Raw genomic sequence first — 25,638 nt, forward strand, 5'->3', positions numbered from 1 at the left:
TACGAACTATATATAGTAAACCACTCACTCTCGCCTATCCGACAAGCGCCTGGCAGGCTGGCGCCTTATATTTTCTTCTCAAAATTAGTTTATCCATTTTGGTATTTAAAAGGTTGGTCAATTGACATCGTAAAAATAATAAATAAATCGATACACAAAAAAGTTTTATAACAACGGAGATTTTTTTTGTTTTAAAAATACAAAATGCAGTTATTTCGAAGTTAAAGCTTTTTTTTAACATTAAACCGTTATGTTTTTGTATGACAGCGAGGATGATGAAAAACTCGGAATGCATTGCACTAATCCCACGTTGTGGAGTAATCCTTAATTAATGAAATTGTATCAAGCACTTTATTGAATGAAGTTTTATATCCATTCGGAATTAAATATATGTACAAGATAGCAATTACTCGTTCCGGTATTGACTTTAAAAACATGTATAACATATTATATTTGAACACTTTGTAAAGTAAAATTAATTCGTTGTCGACTCTTATTGTCAACTATTGGCTATTATTATAGTCACATTTTTTTTTTATGATTACAGAACTTCGAGGTGTAGGTGTAAGTTTTCTCACGATGTTCTCCTTCAATGTAATAATCAACTTGTACGCACATAATATCTTTAGAAATCAGAAGCGTGTGCCTGTCGTTTGAGCCCTCTGATTGAGAGGCAGAGTTTAAATCGCATCAACCCATAATTACTATCCTCTGTATTTTTGGTTTAAAGCCAGAACATCATGGTGCACAGTGTCGACGGTATGTGTTTAATTAACAATCTAATTTTATATTAAATTCAGGCAAAGGGGGAGCGTAATAACGAAGACAATGCTCACGTGGCGCCAAGGAAGTTCGAAGTTGTGAGGGAAGACGATTTTGTGGACAGACCCATTTTTACCGGTAAGTGTTTTATAAATTTTTACATTGAAACCTAGTTCAAAGAATAGATATTCAAATTAATTTTTATGTATTGCGAAATGATATGATTCTTTGTGGTTTCTTGTGGCGGTATCACTACCATCTATTTACATAACAGCAATGTTTGCGCTACTGTGTTTTAATGTTAAGTGTTTTGTACAACTTCGGTTAAGACTATTTTATTGTATTCTATTTGGAGTTACTTGAGTGTTTTCAATATAAGCTTGTAATTTCTAACTTGTTTTTCTTTTTGACCATGGTTTTGCAATGACGTTCCGAAAGTCTTCCGCCCCCAAGGGTTCCAACAATATTTGGCTATTGACTTTAACTATAACTATCGGAGTCGCCACTTTACGTAACATTCCTTCCAAAGCATAAAAGTGCGTGGACACCCATCCAAGCCACATACCCGACGTTATACACAAAAGCGGGACTATGCGCGGTGCGGACATTGTTTACCAACGTCAAATAGTAATGCTCTATTTCAATTGCATGATTGTTCCTAGAAACAATAAATTACTCCTATAGTAACATAAAGCTGCTCACAAACTGGCTACTTTTTAAAAACACCCAACTGCAAGTGTGTTGCTGGCTATAGCGCATTACTAATATAATAATCAATCCAATATTTTGCCAACGGTTGACATTTGACAATGTGTTCATATTAGCCATTGTCAAATTTTGGTCTTTGATGAGTTTACTGTTGGAAAGATTGATTATTTATAACCGGCGTATATCGGACAAGTTGGGCAATAATTGCTATAACCTCTTTGACCGCCCTCAATGTAACTCAAAGATAATAAAATTGTGTTTATATTTCTAAGCATGTAGTTAAACGATGGTTACTTATCTTTATTTCATATTTGGTTAAATATGTGGTTACCTAGTTTCATATTTGGTAAAGGTTTTGGTAAAACCTTTGGATATAATGAAAAACCACAATATATTTTAACTAAAAGTGTAGTGTTATACTGCATGATATACCTACCTATTACGTAAATGAAAATAGGTATATAGTTTTTGGCGAGGTCACAAGTCAAATTCAAGTTTAATAGCCCATTTTCAACTATGAGTATCATAAGACACAACTAATAGCACTGTCCCGTTTAGATAACTAATTATTTAACTTCATATATAATTAAAAATATTTGAGTCGTTTCACAATCAAGTCTATCACATATACAAATAAGTAATGAAAATAATACCAAAAGCTATCTTTTAAAAAATTGTGTTACGGATGGATTATATAGGTACAAACTTTCCGTAAATAAATTGCAGTCACCTGTGTATCTAACACAGGTGACTGCAATTTATTTATGTGAATTTATGTTGAAAAGAATTGTAGTAGGTACTTAACCAGTGGACCTAAGCAGATGTTTGTCGAAAAGTAAATCTTAATAGCAACACCATAACATCAGATCTGGCAGCATCTTTCAAGATAGAAGCAAATAAACATTCTTTACATCACAGCACGAAACATTTCGAATCGCAAGAGAAAGTTTAGTGATTAGGGGTGTACCTACGAATAAGTGATTTTATTAAAGGGGGATCGAAAATGGCCCAAATTGCTCCGAGAATGGTACGGCCGTGCCGCTTTTTTCTAGACTTGGGGTACTGCAGTGCCCCCAGATACATTTTAATATATATTAACCTTTCCTTCATAATGTACGGTTCTTTTTTAATGATAGGTCCTACGAACTCACGCCAATATGCTGTCGTCGAAGCGTTTAAGCATGCATGGAAGGGCTATAAGAAACATGCTTGGGGCCACGACAACCTGCGCCCTGTGAGCGGCACGGCGACTGACTGGTTCAGTCTGGGCCTCACCATCGTCGACTCAATGGATACAGCTTATATAATGGGTTTGAATGAAGGTAAGTTTATTTTATGATACTTCTTTATTTTATTGTAATTACTACTCTGACGACTTTCGTGGATCGGCTCAATTGCCATGAACGCCACAAATATTTCTGACTGAGATTCTATGTTCTGATTTGAATATTGTGCTAAAGAAGAGACATTTAAACGAGGCATTTCAAGGTAGTTCTCAGATGTAACCGTGACCTCAGGACTCCAATCCATCTGAGGTTCATTTTAGATGGCCTTGGGCGGCAGTAGCCATTCATGACGTGGACTGCATGCTTATTATTGACCGTTTGCGGAAAAAATACTGTACATACTGGGTGATATGTTCGCCGAAGTACTAACTGCACTTTTGCAATCATCATATTTCCTACTTCCTGCTGGTAATGCACTACCTAGAAAAAATAAGGGTGATTAAAATTTCATTGTTGAAAAAAATTACCTATTTGTCAGTTGTGTATTTTCGTTGTATTTTTGATGTGAAACATCTATAGCCGCACGTAAAACCGATTTCTGGCGTGGCGACGCATGCCGCACGCTATACGATGGTATATATATACAGTCTATATGCAGTAGTGTGTACGGTGTGGCGACGCGTCGCCATGCGCAAAAATCGTAATATTTTATCATTATGACATATTTAGTTCCTATCACAATATGTTCTTTTCTGCATATTACTTTTACAAAATAATGTCGATGTTTCACATCTGCCAGGCGTCCCGTGACGGCTCACATTGTTTTTTTTTTAATTATCAGACAGGCATTCAGTATAAAGTAAATTTTGATTCTGGGCAAACGTTAGAACTTCGAACACGATTATAACAAAAATATTATAATTTTAAAACCTAAAAGCCACGCTAAAATCGCATAAGTAAAATCGTTAATCTTTAGGATCCTCAAAATTATCTAAATTACGTTTTGTGGACGGTTCTTGTTATTTTTCTAATATTTTATAAATCTGACCGTTCAAGATTCCATTACACACTCAGATACATACATACAGGTTAAGCTAATAAAAGCATGGTAAAACATTTGTAAAAAATAGATCTTAGCCTCAAATTTGACACTTTCTTTCGTCAAAGATCTACAAGCTGTTTTTAAATATAAAAATATAAAACAAGGCAAGGGTCTTAAAAAAAATCTATTCACTTATAATTTTCATCCTACAGGTCTGGATGAAACAAACTGTACCTATACTATGCTTTTAAATCGAAATTTTTAATTGACATCAGCACGGAACGAAATAATTATGGCCTATACTCATTGTTTTCATAACATTATATCCGTTTCTGTCCTCAACTATAATGCTATGAATGGTTTTGCGTTACAATAGATATTTCCTTTGTGACTTCCGTTTGCCTAATCGATTTGTTGACCTGAATGTTACTTTTACAAGATTTTCTTTTGGCAATACTGGTTACTACGTATTCTTAGATATTACTTCTTACTTATTATTCAAATTCCGTAGTACTTTTTAGGGAATATAGGAGTAGCAGACGAGAGTGCAGTCCACCTGATGGTAAGTGGCTACTGTCGCCCATGCATATCTGTAATTAACCCCAGATAGGAAAGTTCCTACCAAAGGCTGGCCACAAGTGCGCTGCTACCCCTGAACACTAAGCTGGAACGCCTCGGAAAAGTAGGTCTCCCTTACCACACCCGTTAAACCAAAACACAGCAGCACTTAACACTGCTGATATTAGGTAGAAATAGGTGTGGAGGTAGTGCCGTAGGAGTCGAACCACAAAGGGTTCATTCTACCATCTTCAAACTTACTTTTTCCACTTGTACAAAGATGTCAAGCGCTGCTCCGTTTAATCGATGTCCTTCTACGTCCATTAATTATTTGGCAGATTTAATATCTACTCGAGAAAGATAGTGACAGCAACAATAAGTATAGTTGACCAGTAATTACTGTAAATGTTTAAAAGGAAAAAAAGCATACAATCTAAATGTTATTCAACTAATTCGATTAAAGTGCAGCTTTAATGTAGCAATACTTTAATTATAAGAATTTCGATCTGACACACCTACTGGGAGCCGAGCACGTCTGTAAATATGGCGAGAAAACCTACATGTCTTCGATACTTATAGAACAAACAGTGACGATACGTCAACTTGTAAACATGCTCTATGCCATATAAAAGTTAATTTCAGCTCGAATGGGCCGGCAACCTTTTTGAAAACATGGGCAATATAGAAGCTACACGAGGTAATGGCGGGCCACATTCGGAAGAAGTCTCTGAACTTGAAGAGGCAATATCTCGTCCGCCTCGCCTCGTCGTCGTTTGATATATTTTTTTTTTAATTAGTCTTCATTTTTCTTATTTAGAGTACGAAGAAGCTAGACGCTGGGTGAGGGACGAGCTCGTTTTCACGAGGAATAAGGACGTTAACTTCTTTGAGGTGACCATTAGGGTTCTGGGCAGTTTACTCACCAACTACCACTTCACTCAAGACGAAATGTTCCTGAAAAAGGCCGTGAGTCACTTATTATTTAGGAGTTTCTCACTTCTTTTATTTAAATAATCGGAAATACGACTTTTAAATTTTGCGTGTTATATTAATGTTGATTATTAAATATAGTTTCTTAGGTACTTTATTTAAATAATTAATTTAGTTATGGAGGAGAGCGGAGGGAAATGAAACAAAAAGCAATAGTAAAATTACCATTTCAAAGTCATCCAGTAGTTATAGATGCTCCTAATTTAAATTTTTAAACTTTGGAAATATTAGCGCAACAATATTATTTATATTAATTGTCTGTGATTTATAAACGTATGTACGTTCATTACATAGACCGACCTCGGCGAACGTCTGATGGCCGCGTATTCCTCGCCCTCCGGGATACCTTACTCAGACGTGAACCTGGGAACTCGCACCGCCCACGCTCCGGAGTGGTCCCACTACAGCACCACCGCGGAGGTGTCCACCGTCCAGTTGGAGTTCAGGGAGCTCTCCCGAGCCACAGGCAACCCCGCCTTCGAGGTACTGTGCGATCTTAATATCGTGGTACGTTTGAAGAATTAATAGGTAGGACTTATTAGCGGCTCGGCTTATTCGTGAATAACTGGGAATTGATAGAAGGCTGAATAATTTCGTGTTATATATTTTTATGGATAAAAAGACGGAAAAATAAATAAAAATATCTTTATCTTAACAACAGCGGTACCTTGCCAAATTAATTAAGAACCATCCATGTGGATTCACAGATAATAGACTCCTTTATTATAATTGGTCAAACAGTTAAGGTTTAAAATCCGTTGTGCGTGTCACAACGGATTTTTATATATATGGATTTATAGGTAAATGGTTAGACGTAATACAGCAAACGATACGTCGGGTCAGGGTAAGCGAGACTAACTGCGGTTAGTTGATCGACGATCTGAGTATTAAACTATCTGTCAATGAAGAAAAATCTCTTCGGGTTTACGCGATGACGTCCAAAAGTATCCTAGTTAAATGAGCGACACAATTAACAAAATGAGAAACAATTTTATGACAATTTTGCAGTAAAGAGAAGCAATAGACCGGACGTGGAATATTCTGATATAAAATAGATGTTATTAAAAAAATACATATTTTCCATATTTTTTTACATGAGATATTCACTATTTCACGTTTTTAATCATTATTACATATATAATCATAAACATTGCATATGAAATTCGCTTTAGACCCGACATCTATTACTGTATTACTGAATAGCGTACTTATTGCATAGAAATAATTCAATGCTCCTAAGTATAGCAACACACACATTTAAGCTCTTTCGGAAACCATAAGCGCTTTTGCGAAATTAATTCACCTGATTATTTTGGACACACAGTGTTTAAATCACTTGTAATTAAATTTATTATGTTTTAGATATTCTTATATAGCAATAAAATTGTATTTTTGATTATGCGGAATTTGTGCTTGTGACTTTTTTGTAAGCAAGTTTTTACCCGACTGCCAAGGAAGGGTTATGTTTTTCGCGCGTATCTTGTATGTTTTTACCTTAATTTTTAGTATTTCAGTATAAATGTATATGCGATTCAAGATTTATTTACGTATTTTGTTGTCATTCAACAAATGAAAAATGTTAAGCAATATGCGAATATGTGACTCGCTCGCCTGAGCAATATTAAAATGTCGTACTATAAGGGTTGACACACAGACCTACGACGAAAAGTTCTGGCGTGAAAATGTAAAGGCTTATTTGACGCGTCGTGCATTATTCCTATTGTAATGTAAAGTGATTCATTACGCCCATTCAAATGACCTTTGTATATTATGGTTTTCTGAGAAAGAAATTATCAGCTTAGAAAATCTAGAATGTTCCGTTTTCGCTCTTCATGTAATTCAGAATGATAATAGAATATCAATACGGTTGATACAATCCGTGTCACGAGCAAACAAACCGTCATTAACACAACAATGGGGTTACGAATCACTATACTTGAATGAACGCTCGTCATATTCATATCCATTCTGTAGCAGCAAGATTTTACGATGCGATTTCGCTAGAACATTCTAAGTATGTGCGTAGCGGGTGTGTGTCAGCCCCTAGCTTGTAAGTGCAACGCGAGAAATGGTAAATATTCCAAGTCAGTTTAAATGTAGGTACGTAGTGCAAGCAATATTCCTTATTGACAACTGCATCTCTCTTAACCCTACAGAGTTTTAAATACTATTCCTATATCAAGCGTTGAGATACATTGCGTAATTTGTGAAAGTAGTGGTCATACAACAGACTTTTACAATAATTGTGTTCTCGCTACTTGTTTTAGTTATTCATGAAATAGATGGTGATGAACATTAAAAAATAAGAAAAAAATGTTTTTTTCCAATATTCCGTATAGGAAGCCGCAGCTGCCGTTTCTGAGAAACTGCATCAGCTTCCAAAAAAGAAAGGGTTGGTGCCTATCTTCATCAACCCCAACTCTGGCCACTTCCTCCCTCACGCCACCATCACGCTGGGCGCTAGGGGCGACAGCTACTACGAATATCTTTTCAAGCAGTGGCTTCAAACTGGGAAATCTGTTAATTAGTAAGTAATAAGCTTTACAAGTAATCTTCTATTATAAAGTGCAGATATTTTTTATTAAAAAAATAATAACAGCATGAATAGGAAATATAAATTAAACTTGATCCGAGATACGAGGGTGAAGTGGTAACTATTTTTCACCTGAGGGTGGAAATTATTTTTCACGAGTTCCAACAAAACTAGACTTCCTATCGAAAAAAATTAAATGTTAAAGTTGCAGATTCTAAAACTTATATATTTTTGTACCAACCATCTTTTTACAAACTAAACAAATTTTAAAGAAATCAGTTTTAGGTACACGCTGTATATTATGATTTACTCGTACTCGTAATTATTAAAACAACCTTATCGATTTTGGAAGCACTTGTATATCTTTTATAGCAAAGGGATTTTTAACCAAAAACAATATAGTATCTATTCTTTTGAAATTATTACTTTTGTTAGTATCATCAAATATTATAATTTCACTATGTATGTTGTAGTCTACATACATGACTAGTGTAACGTAATCTATGTTACCTGACGTGATCTATGTTCTGTCTAAATTCAAATAAATTAGTTCGCCTCCATTCGTTGAAAAAACGTGCCGTTTCTTTATAACTTTCCATTGCCGTTAGTAATTGTGAACATAATTTCAGCTTCTACGATGACTACCAAATCTCCGTGGAAGGCATACAGCAATGCCTGGTTCGTCGTTCGTCCCCGAACAATCTGCTGTTCATCGGAGAGCTGGCTGCCGGCTCCGAGGTAAGTTTCACTTATATTTTATACTAGCTGACCCGGCAAACTTTCTACCGCCTCAAAATCTATTTATCAAATATATTTCATATAAAATATAGCCTATGTTACTCGTGGATAATGTAGCTTTCGAATGGTGAAAGAATTTTTAAAATCGGTGCAGTAGTTTTTGTGCCTATTCATTACAATCAAACAAACAAACAAAGTTTTCCTCTTTATAATATTAGTATAGACTAGCAGTGCCCCGCGGTTTCGCCCGCGTTAAAAGACACAGGGGCACAGCTAGTTCTAAAATATAAGTATCCTAAACTACTCCTTATTACATCAGCTACCTGCCAATAAAGTCCCGTCAAAATCGGTCCACCCATTTCAGAGATTATCCAGAACAAACAGACAGACATACAAAAATTGTAAAAATGTTATTTTGGTGTATGTACCGTATGTATATTCGTATGTATACCGTATGTATCCGTATGTATAATTGTATATGAATGTAGTAAAAAGCGGTTATTTCAATATTAAAAACAGACACTCTGATTTTATTTGTATGTATAGATAGCTTTGTACAGAGTGGTAGACGTTAGACGAAAATTGATAGGCACTTGTATTACCCATATGGTACGTTTGGATGTTTTGTAAGTGTTTAGAGTTGATTTTTAGATTATATCCTGGATTGAGTATGTTTATAGATGTGTGGGTCTGTTAAGCCTGTAGTTGTGTGCGTGTGTATGCGACAGAAACAGTAACATTATGTAAATTTCTTAAAGTGTCAATAATGAGCTTATTATTCGGCGAAACTCTACAATTATTATTATTTAAGGAAATTGATAAGCAGTTAGGCATATAAGATAGGCATACAGGCATAAAATGTAAGTTTATGATGATAAAACGATTAATGGAGAATCTAAGTGATGGTCTAGGGCTTATAATGAGTATTAATACGCTATAGTGTTATGGTCATATTAATACTAATAATGAATTGGGCCGCCCAGCTCGAAAGATCACAAAGTTTCCGGTACGTTGGAAGGAAACTTTGTTAGTGGCACATCCTTGTTACTTATAAAGAGGATTTTAAATGTGAGGGTTTGAAACTTTTACAAGCTATTTTATAAATTGGTAATAAACGTATTTAGGTTGATGTACATAAAATAGAATATTTTTTGAAGTTGAATAAGTGATTCTATGAATATAATTGGTTTTACAATATTATTTTTGTTTATGGGCGGTAGAATATTCGCATTAATATATCAAAGCTTATTATAGTATCATTTGATAATTTATTTTGCAATTTCCGCAATTTCCCAGGAATTTGAAGAATCGGTGAGTAGAAAGTAGAACGTGGCTGCCTTGTAGTCTTTAGTGTATTCTGCGAAGTGTAAATTTGAATACTTGGCAAAATAGTTTATTCTTTACTCTTAATATCTTCACTCCGGAAGTATTATTGTTTCTACACGAAATGGATGCAGAGTTGGGTTGTGGCTGTAATACCTCGAACCTCGCTTCATATTACATTTTCACTGCAGTCGAAATATATTTGAAGTGTTTCTGAAAACCTCATTTAGTACTCTATTTAAAAATACGAATACTGAAGTAGGGATATATAATACGTATATTGAATTATCGTTATCACTGAACACAAAATACAATAATTAATATTTAACTCAATAGGAAAAAATATACTAATGAACGGTCAATTTTAGATTAAAAGTGGTATATAATTATGTTACAAGCTTCGTAAGTTATGGATTAGATTTTGTTTTTAAATATTATTTCGTTTAAATATAAAAAATAACATAAGAGATAATGTTACGTATGATTCATTAAAGTGAAAATTTAATCAACTAGCCGAGTTCTTTGTGAACATTTAATCAAATAGCTGAAATATTTTTCGAAGAAAATTTATATAAAAGATAAACGTGAAGCATAAAGTAAAAAATGTAATTTTAGAAAATGCGAGGAAATATGCAATAAATATTCTTCCTTTGATAGCAAAATGTAGGAAACTAGAGACAAAGGTTGTACGTTAATTGCAACAAAGGACATTGTAAGAAAAATATTTAAAATTTTTAAACCACATTTTCTCTTTCTACATTAATCGTATAATTTAATAATAATTCCCTATCACCATGAAATGCAAGATGTATATAGATGAATATATGCAACAACTGATACTAGTCTAATGGTCCTAGGACCTAGAGTTTCTTGACAAATTTTAACAGCGTGATTTAAACGAATTCCTAAAAGTCTGTCTTATATGATAGGTACGTGTAATTTTTCAATACATTCCACATTAAACGTATTACTTTTTTTTATAATACATGAGTAGCAGACGAGCATGCAGTCCACGTGATGGTAAATGGCTATGGCCACCCATATGGACATCTGTAATCAACCCCAGATAGGACTAAATTTTCCTACCTAAGGTCGGCCACAGATGCGTCTCGAAAAAATATTTCTTTCCTTACCACACCCTTAAAACCAGAACGCTATTTACATTATTTCTGCATATTAACAGCAGCGCTGCTGGTTTTGCAGAAATAATGTAAATATCTCAGTAGTAGTGTCCCGTTTTGTATGGAGTGCGGAATCCTAAAATCACTGCATTAATTTTACCTCTCGGCTCTTAAATGCCTGTCTACTTTAGTATTCTTATTGAAATGGTTGTTGAAATAAACAGCTCTAAATAAATATGCTTCCCGCATTAAAAGAACTTTTAATGAAAGTACGGCGGAACGATGGTAAAATGAAATAAATATCTACCGTATTATAAACGATTCAGTGGATCTAGATTCTAGACAAAGGCTGAGCAGTACTAAGCCGTGGATATCGCTTGACATAATCAGATACCGCGTTTTAATCTCTTTCAAAGAAATCTGTCTTCAACGTTTTAATGAATCTACGGCAAAGTAATAGCCGCCAACGGTTGAACGCTAAGATATTCAAGATTATTTTATACTATAGTCGTACTTATTATGTGTACGTACCTGTTTTGAAGTGTGATCACATCTTCAACTAATGTAATCGTACTTATATCTACAATTCTATTTATTTCGTCGTAAACCCATAACTGCCCCACTCTGGGCACAGTTCTCCTCTCAGGACTCAGTGTGATAGGGGTACAATTCACACTTGAGATTTTTTTAGGACTCCCAGGCGTGTAGGTTTTTACGACTTTTTCCTTTAAAGTGATAATTAAATTGGATCTTTGAACCTTGGAACCCCTGATTAAGAGGCTTTCAACCACTAGGTTATAACCGCTTCCGTATAATAGTATTATTACAGTGATATAATGTAGGCATACCTATAAGATATTTGCTAAAATAGGTATAACTTTTGCAAAGTTTATCGACGGACTCCTCCAGGCGTGTAGGCGATGCGCTCTACCTTCATCCGTTTTATTTCGATACAACTTCATAGAAGTCTGCCTATATATGAGAACCCTCAGAAGTGGCTACTCTTTGATCTCCACACGTTAAACATTAATCCTGTCGGCGACTCACAGGTGAGCTGTTCGTTTCAGTCTTAGGATATATTGAAAGCGCATTTTATCCAATGTTTCTTTGCTTTTGATTTAATATTTTTCATTCGATATCCACTTCACCCAACACTGAAATTACGCAGAATTTGTATTTGTTTTTAAGTTTATTAAAGATTCACACTAAAGATTGAAATATAGGAGTTTAACGCCCAATGATCGAAATTTAACAATTCCTAATAGGCAGAAATTATCAAATTTCGATCTTAGGTAGGCAAAACATTGGATAGATTGTTAATTATTAATAATTAAAGAAAGGCTAGATTGCTAGATTTCCTTCTTTTATCGTCACGATAATGATTAATTTCGAGAAATCGGAGGTGTTACTTTAACATTTGTTTTCGAATCTCGGGAGTTACATGTATATCGCGAGGCTATTACCTACACCTTACCGATTAGCTTGTTACAAAAATTTAATAAGTACCTTTACTGTTGGATAACTAGAAAGGTAAGTGTCTGTTTATAAATAGAATTCATGCCTTTTCAACTGAATGGTACTGAATTACACGACGAGACCCGTTGTCAAGTTATATTATGTTACTAGCTTCCGCTTAAGACTTCGGTCACGTGGACTGTACTTACTTAACTCATTAAATTTACTTAAGGTGGTAGGATAAGTAGAGGTGAAGCAGTTCTTGCCTATTGGTGAAAGGGTATGGAATGTGGATGTCGGCTGAATTACGCATGCCTAATGTACAGTACCTGCCTGAGGAGTGGCCACGCATCGGATTGATTGTGATGTGATTGGCTTCATGTAGAACCTATTTTCTATATGGAATTAATTGCAGTTGTTTACTTACCATCCGGTGGACTGAATGCTACTTCAATCATATTAAAAACACCCCATTGAGTGAAGTGGTTGTAATATGGCCAGTTAATTCAATGAATGCCTTCAATGAAGTGCCTCCGTAAATATTTAATATTCCAAGTTTCACGGTGATGGATTAGACAGCGTCGAAGTTTTAACGATCTCATACATACTTACTCGTAAATAACAATTTTTATATATAAAGGTGATAGGCGTTAAATCAATACCAATACGATCGGCACCAATTTACCGAGGTAGGTACACAGATTGGTACTAAATTTACTTAGATATCAAACGGTTCGGAAGTTATAACGATGCCGCTTTGATTTTGTGAAGTTTGACATGAATAGTCGCCATTACCCCGGACGTGTGGTCTCTGAAAAGTTAGACTACCCTAGTTAGAAGTTCTATGTTTACCCCGTTGCGACGGGTGGGATGCTATTGTGCCCACAAATGAATAATTTATGGAAGTTGATGCGTTTACATAAATAATTGATTTATTTTTATCAAGCTTAAACGGGATAAGTCGTAGGCACGGTAAGATTATGTAGTGAAATAATTACCACACCGCGCAGTCATACAAAGACTATATTTAATATTACAGGAAAGTTTATAGCACAATTACGTTAATTGCAATTACATAGTAGTAATCACATGAACGATATACCTATCAATTAAATCAAACTCCAATCCAAAATATTTTACTCAAAGTCTTCACTGAACTCATTTTGAAAGTAAAGCACTTCGCAAGTTGTTTCGTTATGGAAAAGAAGCGGCGAAAGAAACTACATAACACACATCTTTTTGAAAAATTATGTTGTCATCAAAAATTAACTTGACCTAATGAATGGTAAAGGGAACCTCAGACCAAACCGTTTTGTTTGTCAAATTATCGCTTAGTTTATTATACACCTTTTACATAGCGTTTGTTTAACAACATGTTTAAACTTTTTCTGTGAGTTTCGAGATGTTGTCGGGTATGTTGTACCGAATACAGTTTTCAATGAAAGATTTACCTACTTTACATAATCTTTATATTGCCCTGATTGCTCTTTTTGTAAAATAAAGATAGCGGCCATCTCGGCAGTAAAATGAAATAACTGAAATAGACGAGCCGGACTGTGGGGATGTCCGTTAACTGTCTTATTCTTCTGACAGCAAAAGCTGCAGTTCTGAGTCTGTTGGACTAAACAGAGATATGATCCGACTGAAGCTTTGAGTCAATGTTTATCTCCAAGAAAATAGATTCATTTACAGATTGCAAAGTCTTACCATTTAGAGCCACGTTCATTTCCGTACTCTTTACATTGGGTAGCGTAATTTACTTTGTTTTAAAATTTAGGAGTGGGTTAATATTTGCATCCATTTTGCATCAAAGCAGTTCTGAATCAAGCAAAGAATAAATGTTTAATTAATGTCGATCGTATCGCGTGTTATACTGTTATTCTGTGTTCGTATCCTATATTGTGTATAACAATGTTTATTAGAATATCAAACATGTCTTTTTGATTTGTGGACCGGTCATTTACTGTAATGGAGTAGGTACCTAATTATTATTACCAATAGGTATTAAATTAATAAATTTAGATGTATTTTTTTTTAATTTTAAAATACCGAAATATGGGTAATACAAGGGTCAATCTGAGTCGAAAGTCGAATGGATTTTCTCTTCTTGACGACATTTTTTCACCAATACATTCGTATAATTAAAGTTGATAATAATGATATGCATATTCATTTTCAATGATCTCTTAGGTAGTAAGGTCGTCAGCCAGAGGCTGTCCGCCTGCCCAATGCTATATCGACAGTCGGCCATAATTAATAAATTAAGTTATTATTGAAGGTACATACCCAGTTTATAATACCGACTAAAATACTTAAGTTAATAGGAGTAGGTTACACTTATACTTATATATGTTGTACTTGGTTCTTTATTAAGTTGTATTAACCATATGTACAAAATAGCTCGCCTTTTTGCTTGTGCGATTTTAATTTTACATAGTAGTGTTTTGTACTTAGTATTAATGCTATTAAGGGTATGGTTAGCTATTTTATCACATTACATATTTATTTTTCTCTTTTGCTTGCTGCCCTCAGCCACCCTATGACGCGCTGGTAAGTAGGTTTTGTATTAAAGCTTTTTGAATAGTTCACACTTTGTATTGAAATATTTACGTTCAATCGCCATTGTTACGGTGCGGAAATATATTTTCGAAATAGAGTATCTACATTTTCAAATAGAAAATCTATTGTTAACATCCTACAATACTGAATAAAAATGAATACATCCTTTCATACGTGTAAATCTCGCACCTATGTGGAGATTAGAGGTAGAATTCCGTCGGACCGCGCTTTCATCTCTGTGTTGAATGCATTCGAATTCTATTGAAAAGCGTCGCATTATGTGACCTAATGCGTAGTTTCACACAGCGCTTTTTTGTCTAGGCGAAGGATTATTCTGTGAACAGTCTGGATTTTAGGAACGTATTTTCTAAAACAGACTGTTCAGAGAACAATCCTTCGCCTAGACAAAAAAGCGCCGTGTGAAAATACGCGAATATTTCAAGAACGAAATTCATAGATTCTTTTGTTGTGCTTGTCGACATATTTGACATGGGCCGCGCTTGCATGCAAAAATGTATAGAGTTGTAAAACCGAGCGTTAATGAGTTAATTATTAGCGACAGCGGTGGTGGTTGTTTACAGGAACTTAGACAATTTATAAAAATCGTCTGATGATATGCACGCCCCATATTTTTAAGTATCATTACAATGGTGGGAGCGACGCGTTTGAGCACTTATCTATGAGGTAATTTGGTAATTTAAGGTGGTAATTGTCGTGCGGATTCAGCCCCGAATTTCACCATTGCCTCTTTACCCGTAAATCTGGCAAACTTTGACCACAATGCGCTAAAACAATGAAGGGTGATTTAAATTTAGCCACTAGCGATCGCCTATCTAACTCATGACCTTACCCGACATCGATTTGATAAGTTATTTATGATCTACAGAAGCTGCAGAGCTATGCCGGCAGAACTGTATCTGTATTGGTCAAGAATTGTGAAAGGGCCTGTGAAGTTGGTTAACTAGGTTTTTACTTGTTAGATTGACTTCGATGGCAACTTTAAAATAAGATTACACTTAGTTCGTCATGACTGGGAAAGATATCACCTTTCTGCAGGAAACTCGCAATAATCCACTGGGAACTTTAATGGGTATCTATTACGTCTCCACGTTGACTATTGCATTACTCATTATTTTTAGGATCACTAAAAATTATCATGCTCATGTAATTAAACGTTAAAAGGAAAACATAGCGAGGGTATTTACATACCTGCTTAAGGTGTTATAAAAATATTCTCGAAAGTATGTGAAATCCACCAATCCGAACTTGATTGCGGTAGCAGAGCCCTTTGTGGTTCGACTCCGAAGTCATCACCGACAGCAGTTTAAGGGGTGTGGTAAGGAACACATACTTATCCCACACGTTCAAACTTGTCCTCAGGGGTAGTAATATAGCATCTACCGGCTTCAATTAGGCCTCCTCTTATCTCAGGTTGGGTATAGAAGGCCGTGGACTGCAGTTAGCATTTATCCGCTTGCTACTTCTATTAATTAAAAAAAACGTGAAAGGTTGATACACTGTGGTCTAAATTCTTCTAATTCCGAGAGCTGAGTTCAGGTTGATCATAATATATCCCCGAGTGCAGCTAGCTAATCAGCTAGTTTTGAACGCAAATGTTCGCCGAGGCGGTAAAATAATCGAAAACAGAATTTTCGAATAGGCGTTCCAAAATCTAAATCAGAACCAAGTTCTGAGCCCATGCGATGAAATAACACAACAATCAAATATCACATTATGTTTTAGAGTGAGACTTAAAGTGGATTAATTAATAGCGTATATCCCGGGATTGCGGCACATTCTAATTCAAATTACGGAGCGAATAGATATATGTAGTTCCAATGAGAGTAGTTGTCATGCAATCGTGAAGCCCCACGGATTGTGCAGTTTTAGGCAGTTTGTAAAGTTAGACAACATCGTGCCCGTTCAGAAGTTCGATGATTGACGGATGGTCTTAACTATATGCGCGCTTCTAAGCTTTGGAGGTCCTATGAGGTTTTCTATTTGAGTTGTGACTTATGGGCATATTCACAAAATCCTATTCCCAACAGTTTGAAATTTGTCATACGGGCCACAACCTTTTTGGAAACATCGGCGACATAGTAGTCACACGATGTAATAGCAGGCCGCATTCCAACAAGTTCGTCAAGGTAGAAAAACAGTCGTCTCGAAATGTGCTCTCAAATTTAATGTCACTCGATGATGAGAAAGTAGATTTCGGAAGGTATGCGTGCCGCAAGAAGAGGTTCTAGGAAGGTCAAATTGTGGGCTGTGGGGTGCCACAGCTACTGCTGGTCTGGACAATCACTTTAGGTTCCGTTGTTAAATTAAGAACAATTGACTCGCGACCACGATTTCCAAATTTAGAATAGCTCGCAAGCTACCACGACCTTCGTCAGTTTATACCTAATAACTAGCAGGCGATAACGACGCAATTCCTTTTATTCAAAATTTCATGAGTTTTCAAACATGACATTGACAAGAATTTAAATACCAATGGGTTCAAGCTAAAAATTAGACACATCTTTTTGAAAAGAAAAGAGAGATAGAAATTTTGTTTTTGTTAAAAAAAAAGTAGATATTTCATTTTTGATCCTGTTTTGATCTATGTTTTGTATTTATCCTTTATATACTTTTGTATCTTCGTTTCTTTTGTATTCATCATTTCATATCTATCCGGCAATGTTACTTTGAAGTGGTTAAATTTCATATTCGTTTGTTCGTTGAAAGCGTATTATATGCGAGAGCAGTATCAAACGGATCTAGATGAGAACTAGATCCGTTTGATTCAATTGTGTTTGTGATATTGTACAAATGTTTGTTGATATTGTTGTGTTGTGTACGCTTACAATTGAAATGTTTTCCTATAAACCTTGTAGCTACAAATACTGTTTGTGTATTTTGTTATCTTTGTAGGTACTTGAACCAGTGATAACTTTATATTTCAAAATTTGGTTTTGTAAGTGCGGATTCTGATTATAACACGTTATAGGCATTTTAGGAAACACTAACCACTTTACTTAACCTTTAATTGTAAAGGAAAAATATCGTGTGGAAATGGTCTATGTACTTGAAAGTTGTTGAATGATATTTCTCCAGGAGTGGAGTTCACTGGTAGACTGGAATCCAAACCAAACTGGCAGGCTATGTCATTTTCACGTTCCATAAGACACTTTTGTATCACATAGATACATTGTATAACATTAAGCAGAAATAGGTGGTTATTGTTGATAATGATCGCTTACTTTTAATAAAAAAATATTAACCTATTTCTGCCAAGTCTTAAATTTGACACCTAGGCGATAACTGACAAATCTAAGATTTTTTTAACAGGCGTTAATAGTTAATACGCAACTCGTGGTTTACAGTCGTTCACGCCGAAGATGGACCACCTGACTTGCTTCCTCCCCGGCACGCTGGCGCTCGGGCACGCTAACGGACTCCCCGACTGGCACATGACCTTGGCCGAAGAACTCCTATACACGTGCTACCTTACATACGCGAAACAGATTACGTTCCTGGCCCCGGAGATCACTCATTTCAATATGGTGAGCATACGCATGTGTGACTTTCGTGTATAATAATTGTAAAAAAATACTCACAAATTTTTTTTTTAACCAAACACCGGTTTTATTTTTATTAGAAGAAAGGGAGAACAATTCGACGGGTCCTACGTATACTGATACAAGTAGCAAAATGTCAAAACCGTTTTTATTGCATCATTCGTACTTAAATAACCCATTCTTTAATATCCTGAAAAAATATTTTCCAAAAATCAATTAGATTAATTATAATTATTTTAAAATTTTAACTATGTACGTTGAATAATGTTAAAGTTACACGCATTAGAACATTCAAATCGCTCTACTGTAAAGTTGTGAAAACGCACTTGCACCAGTTTACGTAGGACCCGTCGAATTAATCGAATAATTTCGGTTATTTAATATTATAAGATCGTCATGTCTTACTCATTGTATATGTATCACTACAGCAATAATTTATTTTATATAATCATAATATTATGTATACGGTTCAAACAGTGATAAGTGAAAAAGTAATAGCATTAATTTATAGTTCATAAAGTTTCTGAATCATAACGTGAATATTGTTTAGAAACTCAGACTGAACTCTTCAACTTATATTACGTCAGAGTTTAAACTAAATAGACAACTGCGAGTAGATAAATAAGCAAATAATTATTGTTTTGTGATATGAACTTATAAATTTACTGGAATTCATTTTCTTTATAAAATTGTCTGTGTTAGTTATGTATATGGACCTACCTGTTTATAATTAAGTATTATGAATTAGCACGCAATTTGGATACGATTCTTGTCTGGGCAATACATTTATGTGAAGAAGATTAGTGTAAAACACAAATGTCAAATAAATAAATAATAAAAATCAAAACTACAATAATGCACGTATAAAAATACGTATTCTCTTTTCATATCACAACAGTTGGTAGTTGTATAGGCATTCAAAAAGTGCTCTGTAAAGAACCTATTTTGAATTAAAAAATGATTTAATTTGTTTTGAAACAGTGTTAAAATGAAGTGTAAGTCAATATTAATTGTGACTTTCAGGCGGGTGCTACTGAAGATATGTACGTGAAGACCGCCGACGCCCATAACCTGCTTCGTCCCGAATTCGTAGAGAGTCTGTGGTACATGTACCAGATTACGGGCAACACGACGTACCAAGAGTGGGGCTGGCAGGTGTTCCAGGTGTGTAATACCTCGTATTATTATTATAGGTTGGGTTTGGTTAGGTTAGAGCAGAGCTTCTCAAATTTGTTTCGTATATCGCCAATTTTTTTATCAATTATACTATAGTCATCCCAAAAATACGGCGGAAAAAACTGAATTTCTCATGACCAAAAGCGGGCGAAAAAGGCTATATTTGGTCCGCATTTTTTTTTAATAAGCCTTAATTAACACGACGAAAGTTAAGTAATGGATTTATCGCACCTACTAACCTCACCTACTAATCGATATTACAATTAAATGCTATAACAATTTTATATACCTCAACAAACGCCCGTTATTTATACAATCTGTCCAATATTCTGTCTACCGAAATTCAACATTTGACAATTTCCACATACTAAAAACTGTCAAATTTGACAATAATTGATTCTAATTTCCATATATCGAATATTTGGTAACCTGACCTAATCTAGGCAGTGATAGCCTAGTAGTTAAGAAACTCGGCCTATCGATCAAGGGGTCCGAGGTTCAAATCCAACCTCTGTTTTTCAAAGTTATGTGCGTATCAGAAATAAATTATCACTTGCTAAACGGTGAAGGAAAACATCGTGAAGAAACCTGCATACCTGAGAGATTTATAAAAAACAATCTCAAAGGCATGTGAAGTCTACCAATACGCACTTGACCAGCGCGGTGGACTATGGCCTAATCCTTCTCATTATGAAAGGAGACCGGTGTCCTGCCGGTGTACAGTAATATCATTATCTTAATCATTGTACACAACAACTTTCAGGCGATCGAGAAGTACGCGCGCGTGGAGAACGGCTACACGTCGGTGGCGAACGTGAAGTCGGACAAGCCCGGCAACCGCGACATGATGGAATCCTTTTTCCTCTCCGAGACCCTCAAGTATCTGTACCTGCTGTTCAGCGATGATCGCTACCTCATCGACCTGAACAAGTACGTGATCAACTCCGAGGCCCATCCGCTACCTATTCATAAGAACTAGCTCATTCTGAGCACGGCGCCGCCAGAACTGCAGGATGAATAATCCCAGTCGACGCGCCGCGGTACGGTGAACTGTAAATTTGTCCCTCGTTGTTGATCTACTAGCGAATGGATGTGTTTCGTATTTTATACCTGGAAAGTTTACGATGAAGAAAAAATGCTATCGTCTAGCACTAAGTCTTGTTGTCAGCTCAGCAACTCTACCGTTGCTCACATCCGTAGAAACTTGCATTATAAATTTGAAAACTAACAATATGATATTAGTCCACCATGTTTTGTTCGGACGTTTTCGAGTATACGAACATAATTCTTTGCTGGTCGCTCTATATAACCACGTAACCTTCTTGGGCATTGGAAATTCTTTTAGGGGTTTGTACAAGGATGCTAGAGACGTTTAATAACGTCTAGCTATCCTCCTTAGGCCTGTGAAATACATAATTCCTTTTTCCAGAGGAACTGTGGCCATGGGACAGTAATGGTTTAGATACGTCGTCCGTTATGAACAAGAGGCCATGAACGCCAAACCTACGTAACAGAATATGAACGGAAAGTTTCCAACAGAATGTTTGGCTACTATCTAATTTGGATGTTTTTTCTTCGACAACATAAACATCATACCGGTCTTGCATAACAACTAATCGGATACTTCGCTTATTTATAGTCATCTTAAAAACCATTACTTATATAATTAATATTCGTACGTTCGTGTCAGAAAAGATATGCGTTAATCACAAGAATGAAAACACGAACGAAAGAGTTTGTATAAAAAGTTCTCCAATGTCGCACAACGGTACGGGACAAATAAAACAGTTAGAAAAGTGATTGTAAGGAATGCATAGGTATATAATCAAATGAGAAAGGCCTGATCTTGTCGTGGGACGAAGCACTAGTGCAATTGTAAGGGATCTCCACATATTATGATGTTACACAATTTAATAAAAGATATACATCTATTATCCAAGCCAGAATGTTTTTGATTGAAAAGGTGCGAGCAGTTTCGTTGTAAAGCCACAAGAAGGTGCTACAGCTGAAATTTAAATAATATTTGACGGATCGGGATAAAAATTGCATACAGGAGGCGTATTTCAGCTCGCATAAAATTGCACGATAATAGAATCCAGTTCACACACATATTCTGATAAGCATATTCGATGGAGGGAAACTATTTGTGTGACCGTGGATGATTCCAAAGTTCTATCACAAGATCAATCACAACTTCCAACTACGAAACAAGCTATCTATCTGTGATCTGTAGCGTATTGGGAATTTGTAGGACGGAGTATTTGTTATGGCTACGTATGAACAATTAGTGGGTGTGAAAATTGAGATGGACACTTTAGTTAAGGTCTGATGTATTACCGTCACTACTAAAGGGAAGCAGCTATACTTTATTTGTCTAACCCCGCTCTTATCCAATCTGTGGTATGAATTTGTTGTACTATTATGTTTAAGATATTTTTATAACTGTGTTCTTACATTAACGTGCAAATGGAAACTTAGAGTTGATTTAGTGGAATTGTATTTATTTAATTCATAACCTCTCGTATCATAAACACCTAATATTATTTCCCTTTCTACCATGATAGTTTAATGCTCAAAGGGCAACAGATAAAAACATAAAAAAATCTGGTATTAAGCGTTTATGTCTAGAGGTGTTTAGTTCAATTATAGATTTTAAGATTTAGTATTGTTTTAGCACAATCCCTTTTTTGAAATAGTTTTTAGTGTAAATTGATTTTTACTGGTTCATTTAGTTAAAATTTTAGGAGTGTCAACGGAAGTCTATAGAACACGACTGATTGTTATTTAAATGAATGTGAGGGGTCTAAAACATTGTAATTACACAGAAAACATCTTTAAAGATGCCTTCGTGCTGTCCGATGTGACTGCCGATTTGAAAACATTCTTAATATAAAATATCTTTACGGTTCACTAGTCTTGGTGTCACTAGTAGACGGAACACCTTGCTTCAGCTACAATAGTTTAAGAAGGACTTAATCTACTAGCTGTTCCATTCCACACAATGTTTTGTGTGCATTTGCAATATGCCCCGGCTGAATGTCACAAAGAGACAACTGTTGATGCTTCGCCCATAATTTTCCTACCCGCTTCCGACGGAAATAGAGATAGTTTGCAGGTATAACAAAGTATTATAGGCACTAGCCGAATTTTTAAAGCACTCAGCGTCGTAGCTAGGGGCTGGCATAGTGTTGCGTACCCTAAGGGCCACTCGGGCCCCTAAGGGTCTAAAGAAATAAGGTGCTTACACAAAATTAAATCACGAGCTTATACTAACTTGATTGTGGTAGCGCCTAAAACACTTAAATACCTAAGTATCTTAAGTTTAGGATGCAACATCGAAACTTAATCGCACCATTACGGATCGTAGCTACGACACTGTCACCAATATATAGGTGTTTTTTGAATTTCTTGGTGTTAGTATTAACATTCGGAATACTGATCTACATTATCGGTATTTCGAATTAGTATGTAAGATCCCGTCTCAAAATTGCAAAAGGTCTTGGAAGAATGATAAGGTCACGATTTAAAATCTGCGTGTATAAGATATTTATATCATAATACTCGATTTGAATAAAATGTATGAATAAAAATACACATAATGAGACAGATGTATTCCACTAAATGAAGAAAATGCTCATGCATTGGTTGGTTTTCTGACGATCACTTGAAGTTTAGGTAACTGACGACTGAGGAATGACGCATTGGCGACTCCTTTGGAGATGCTTATGTCCATAGGCGATGGTGATTACTTTCCATCCGGTAGCCCGTCGGTATTATCGTTAGGGTCAACCATAAAAAGAAGTAACTATTTTTTCATCTAGTGGAACATGATCAATATCTTATGTAGTACCCATAAGGGTCAAGCCGTGTCATAATCAACACAAAGATATTTAAAAAATTTAACCAAAAAAATGTTTATAAGTAAGTCATTTAGAGATTTATATAAACCTCTGGACTGAATACTATAAAAGTAATTGGAATTAACGTTTGGATCAAAGTTTTACATTTAGTAATTCGCGGGGTGGAAAAATCGGGAATGTAACCTTAATCGTAAGCGCCCATTTTTGGGATATAAGTGTCTATTGATATTAATGTAGTCTCGTAGATAAGTGTACTAATAAAATAACAATGATAGATATGTTACCAGCGAAACCCGATTTTAGGTCAAATTTAATTTATTTCTATGCTATAATGCTAATTTATTTAATTAAAAACTGGAACCACATTAAGTAAAAATACTTCAGCCAAGTTTTAGCTTAGGCTGTGTAAACAATCTGAGAATAAACAAAGAACTAATCTAACCTATTTTTTACTTTTGTGTAGAACGGGTTAGATCATATTCTCTTTTCAGGAAGAAATCATTTCATTACAAGTACAAAAAAATGTACTAATACATTTTGACTGAACTAGTCACAAAAGTACTTTGATCTAAAATCAGATTTTCTGGTAACAGATATGCCAAATATTGATTATTTTTATATTTAGTTAGCACATTTGACTTTTGTTGGTATTAGTGATGGATTCTTTGTGTATGTAGTCATTTTATTTGTACATAAGGGATTAATTTCATTGATTTTATACCTAACAAGTTACCAAGAAACTAGTTTTGGTTGAAAATATACGTGAATTAAATAATTGGATTTTAATGATCGTAAAAATATTCGATCAAATTATATTTTAATAAGTCTCTTCTAAGTTCATATATTGCAGAAAAATAAAAAATACTTTCAAAGTCTCAAATTACTATTTAATTAATCGTGTTATTCTATAAGCAAAAAATAAATAGACGCAAAATAATAATGTAGTGTAGCTGTAAGAAATGCCGGGTGTGTGTATGATAATTTCGAGTTAGGATTTTTGTTTTGTATGGTCTGAAACATCTTTGAAGTAAGATATGACAATCATATTATTAGAAATTAATGGCTAACTACACAAATATTTTAAAGTTATCTAAATGAACACGCGCTGTCATATAACTAGTACACCCATATTTTGCTAACCGTCGGGTCTAATCTAAGTTTTGTACTGTAGCCTTTTGTACTATTTCAATCTTGTCCTATTATCATATTTTTACTACATAAATAAGTTAAGTCAGAACAGTTAGGAAAGCTTTTGCCTCTTGTTGTTAACCAATACTTTTTAATGACTATCGTTTGGTTTTATTATTATTTTTTCTATAATGATTATTATTAATGCTCGAATTTCGACTAACAGACGAAACCTAAATATATTCTTACTATAAGCCTCCTAAACCAAAATTTTAAACACAATTACATATATTTGACTGACTTAGCTTGTGTAATGTACCGGCACAACACGGCACGTCAAATCTGTTAAAGAAGATAAAGTTTCTTAACAATGGTATTTTTTATTTAATTGTAAATACTCAAAAATGTTACAAATGTTATTTTTTTTAATTATACGTAAATTCGTCACAAATGTCATTGGGTGTCAAAATTAAGATAATAATGACCTAAGGTACTAAACAATTTATATTTTATTAGGCTTTATGAGAATTTGAATAATTATATTATTCTGCATTTAACCAAGCATAATATTTAGTAAGTTACTTGGTTTGATGTTTTAATTATATTAATTTATGTACCCTTAAAATTTTGATATGTGTATTATTTACAACCATAATCGTATTTTGTGATTTCATTTTAGCCATTTAGGTCACAATTCTTTACACAATCGCAAAGTTTGATACATATTGCATTACCATTAACGTAATTCTAAAATATTGTATCATTTGGAAATTAAAAGATTCTAATTACGTCAAACTGCGACAAAGAATTTGTGAATTTGAGTGTGAAAAACTGATAACACATCCTAAGATTGCGTCATCTGGTTGTTAAATAATACTATGTTAAATATCGTCGTTGAA

General features: G+C 34.9%; 1 protein-coding gene across 1 annotated transcript in view; it reads left to right on the top strand.

The window, feature by feature from the left end:
• Window positions 1–25,622, top strand: part of alpha-Man-Ib (alpha-Mannosidase class I b) — a 51,962-nt gene extending 26,340 nt beyond the window's left edge. Inside the window, exons 4-12 of the mRNA XM_073074503.1 lie at window positions 801–900; window positions 2,607–2,792; window positions 5,114–5,262; window positions 5,581–5,769; window positions 7,626–7,813; window positions 8,449–8,557; window positions 18,381–18,560; window positions 19,599–19,739; window positions 20,515–25,622. Of these exons, the coding sequence (XP_072930604.1) occupies window positions 801–900; window positions 2,607–2,792; window positions 5,114–5,262; window positions 5,581–5,769; window positions 7,626–7,813; window positions 8,449–8,557; window positions 18,381–18,560; window positions 19,599–19,739; window positions 20,515–20,730 (1,458 nt within the window). The 3' untranslated portion in view covers window positions 20,731–25,622. The remainder of the gene's footprint in view (window positions 1–800; window positions 901–2,606; window positions 2,793–5,113; window positions 5,263–5,580; window positions 5,770–7,625; window positions 7,814–8,448; window positions 8,558–18,380; window positions 18,561–19,598; window positions 19,740–20,514) is intronic.
• Window positions 25,623–25,638: the final 16 nt, after the last annotated feature.

The sequence above is a fragment of the Epargyreus clarus genome, unplaced genomic scaffold, assembly GCF_041222505.1.
Source record: "Epargyreus clarus isolate Ecla_fem2 unplaced genomic scaffold, WU_Ecla_fem_2.2 ptg000007l, whole genome shotgun sequence".
Classification (NCBI taxonomy): Eukaryota; Metazoa; Arthropoda; class Insecta; order Lepidoptera; family Hesperiidae; genus Epargyreus; species Epargyreus clarus.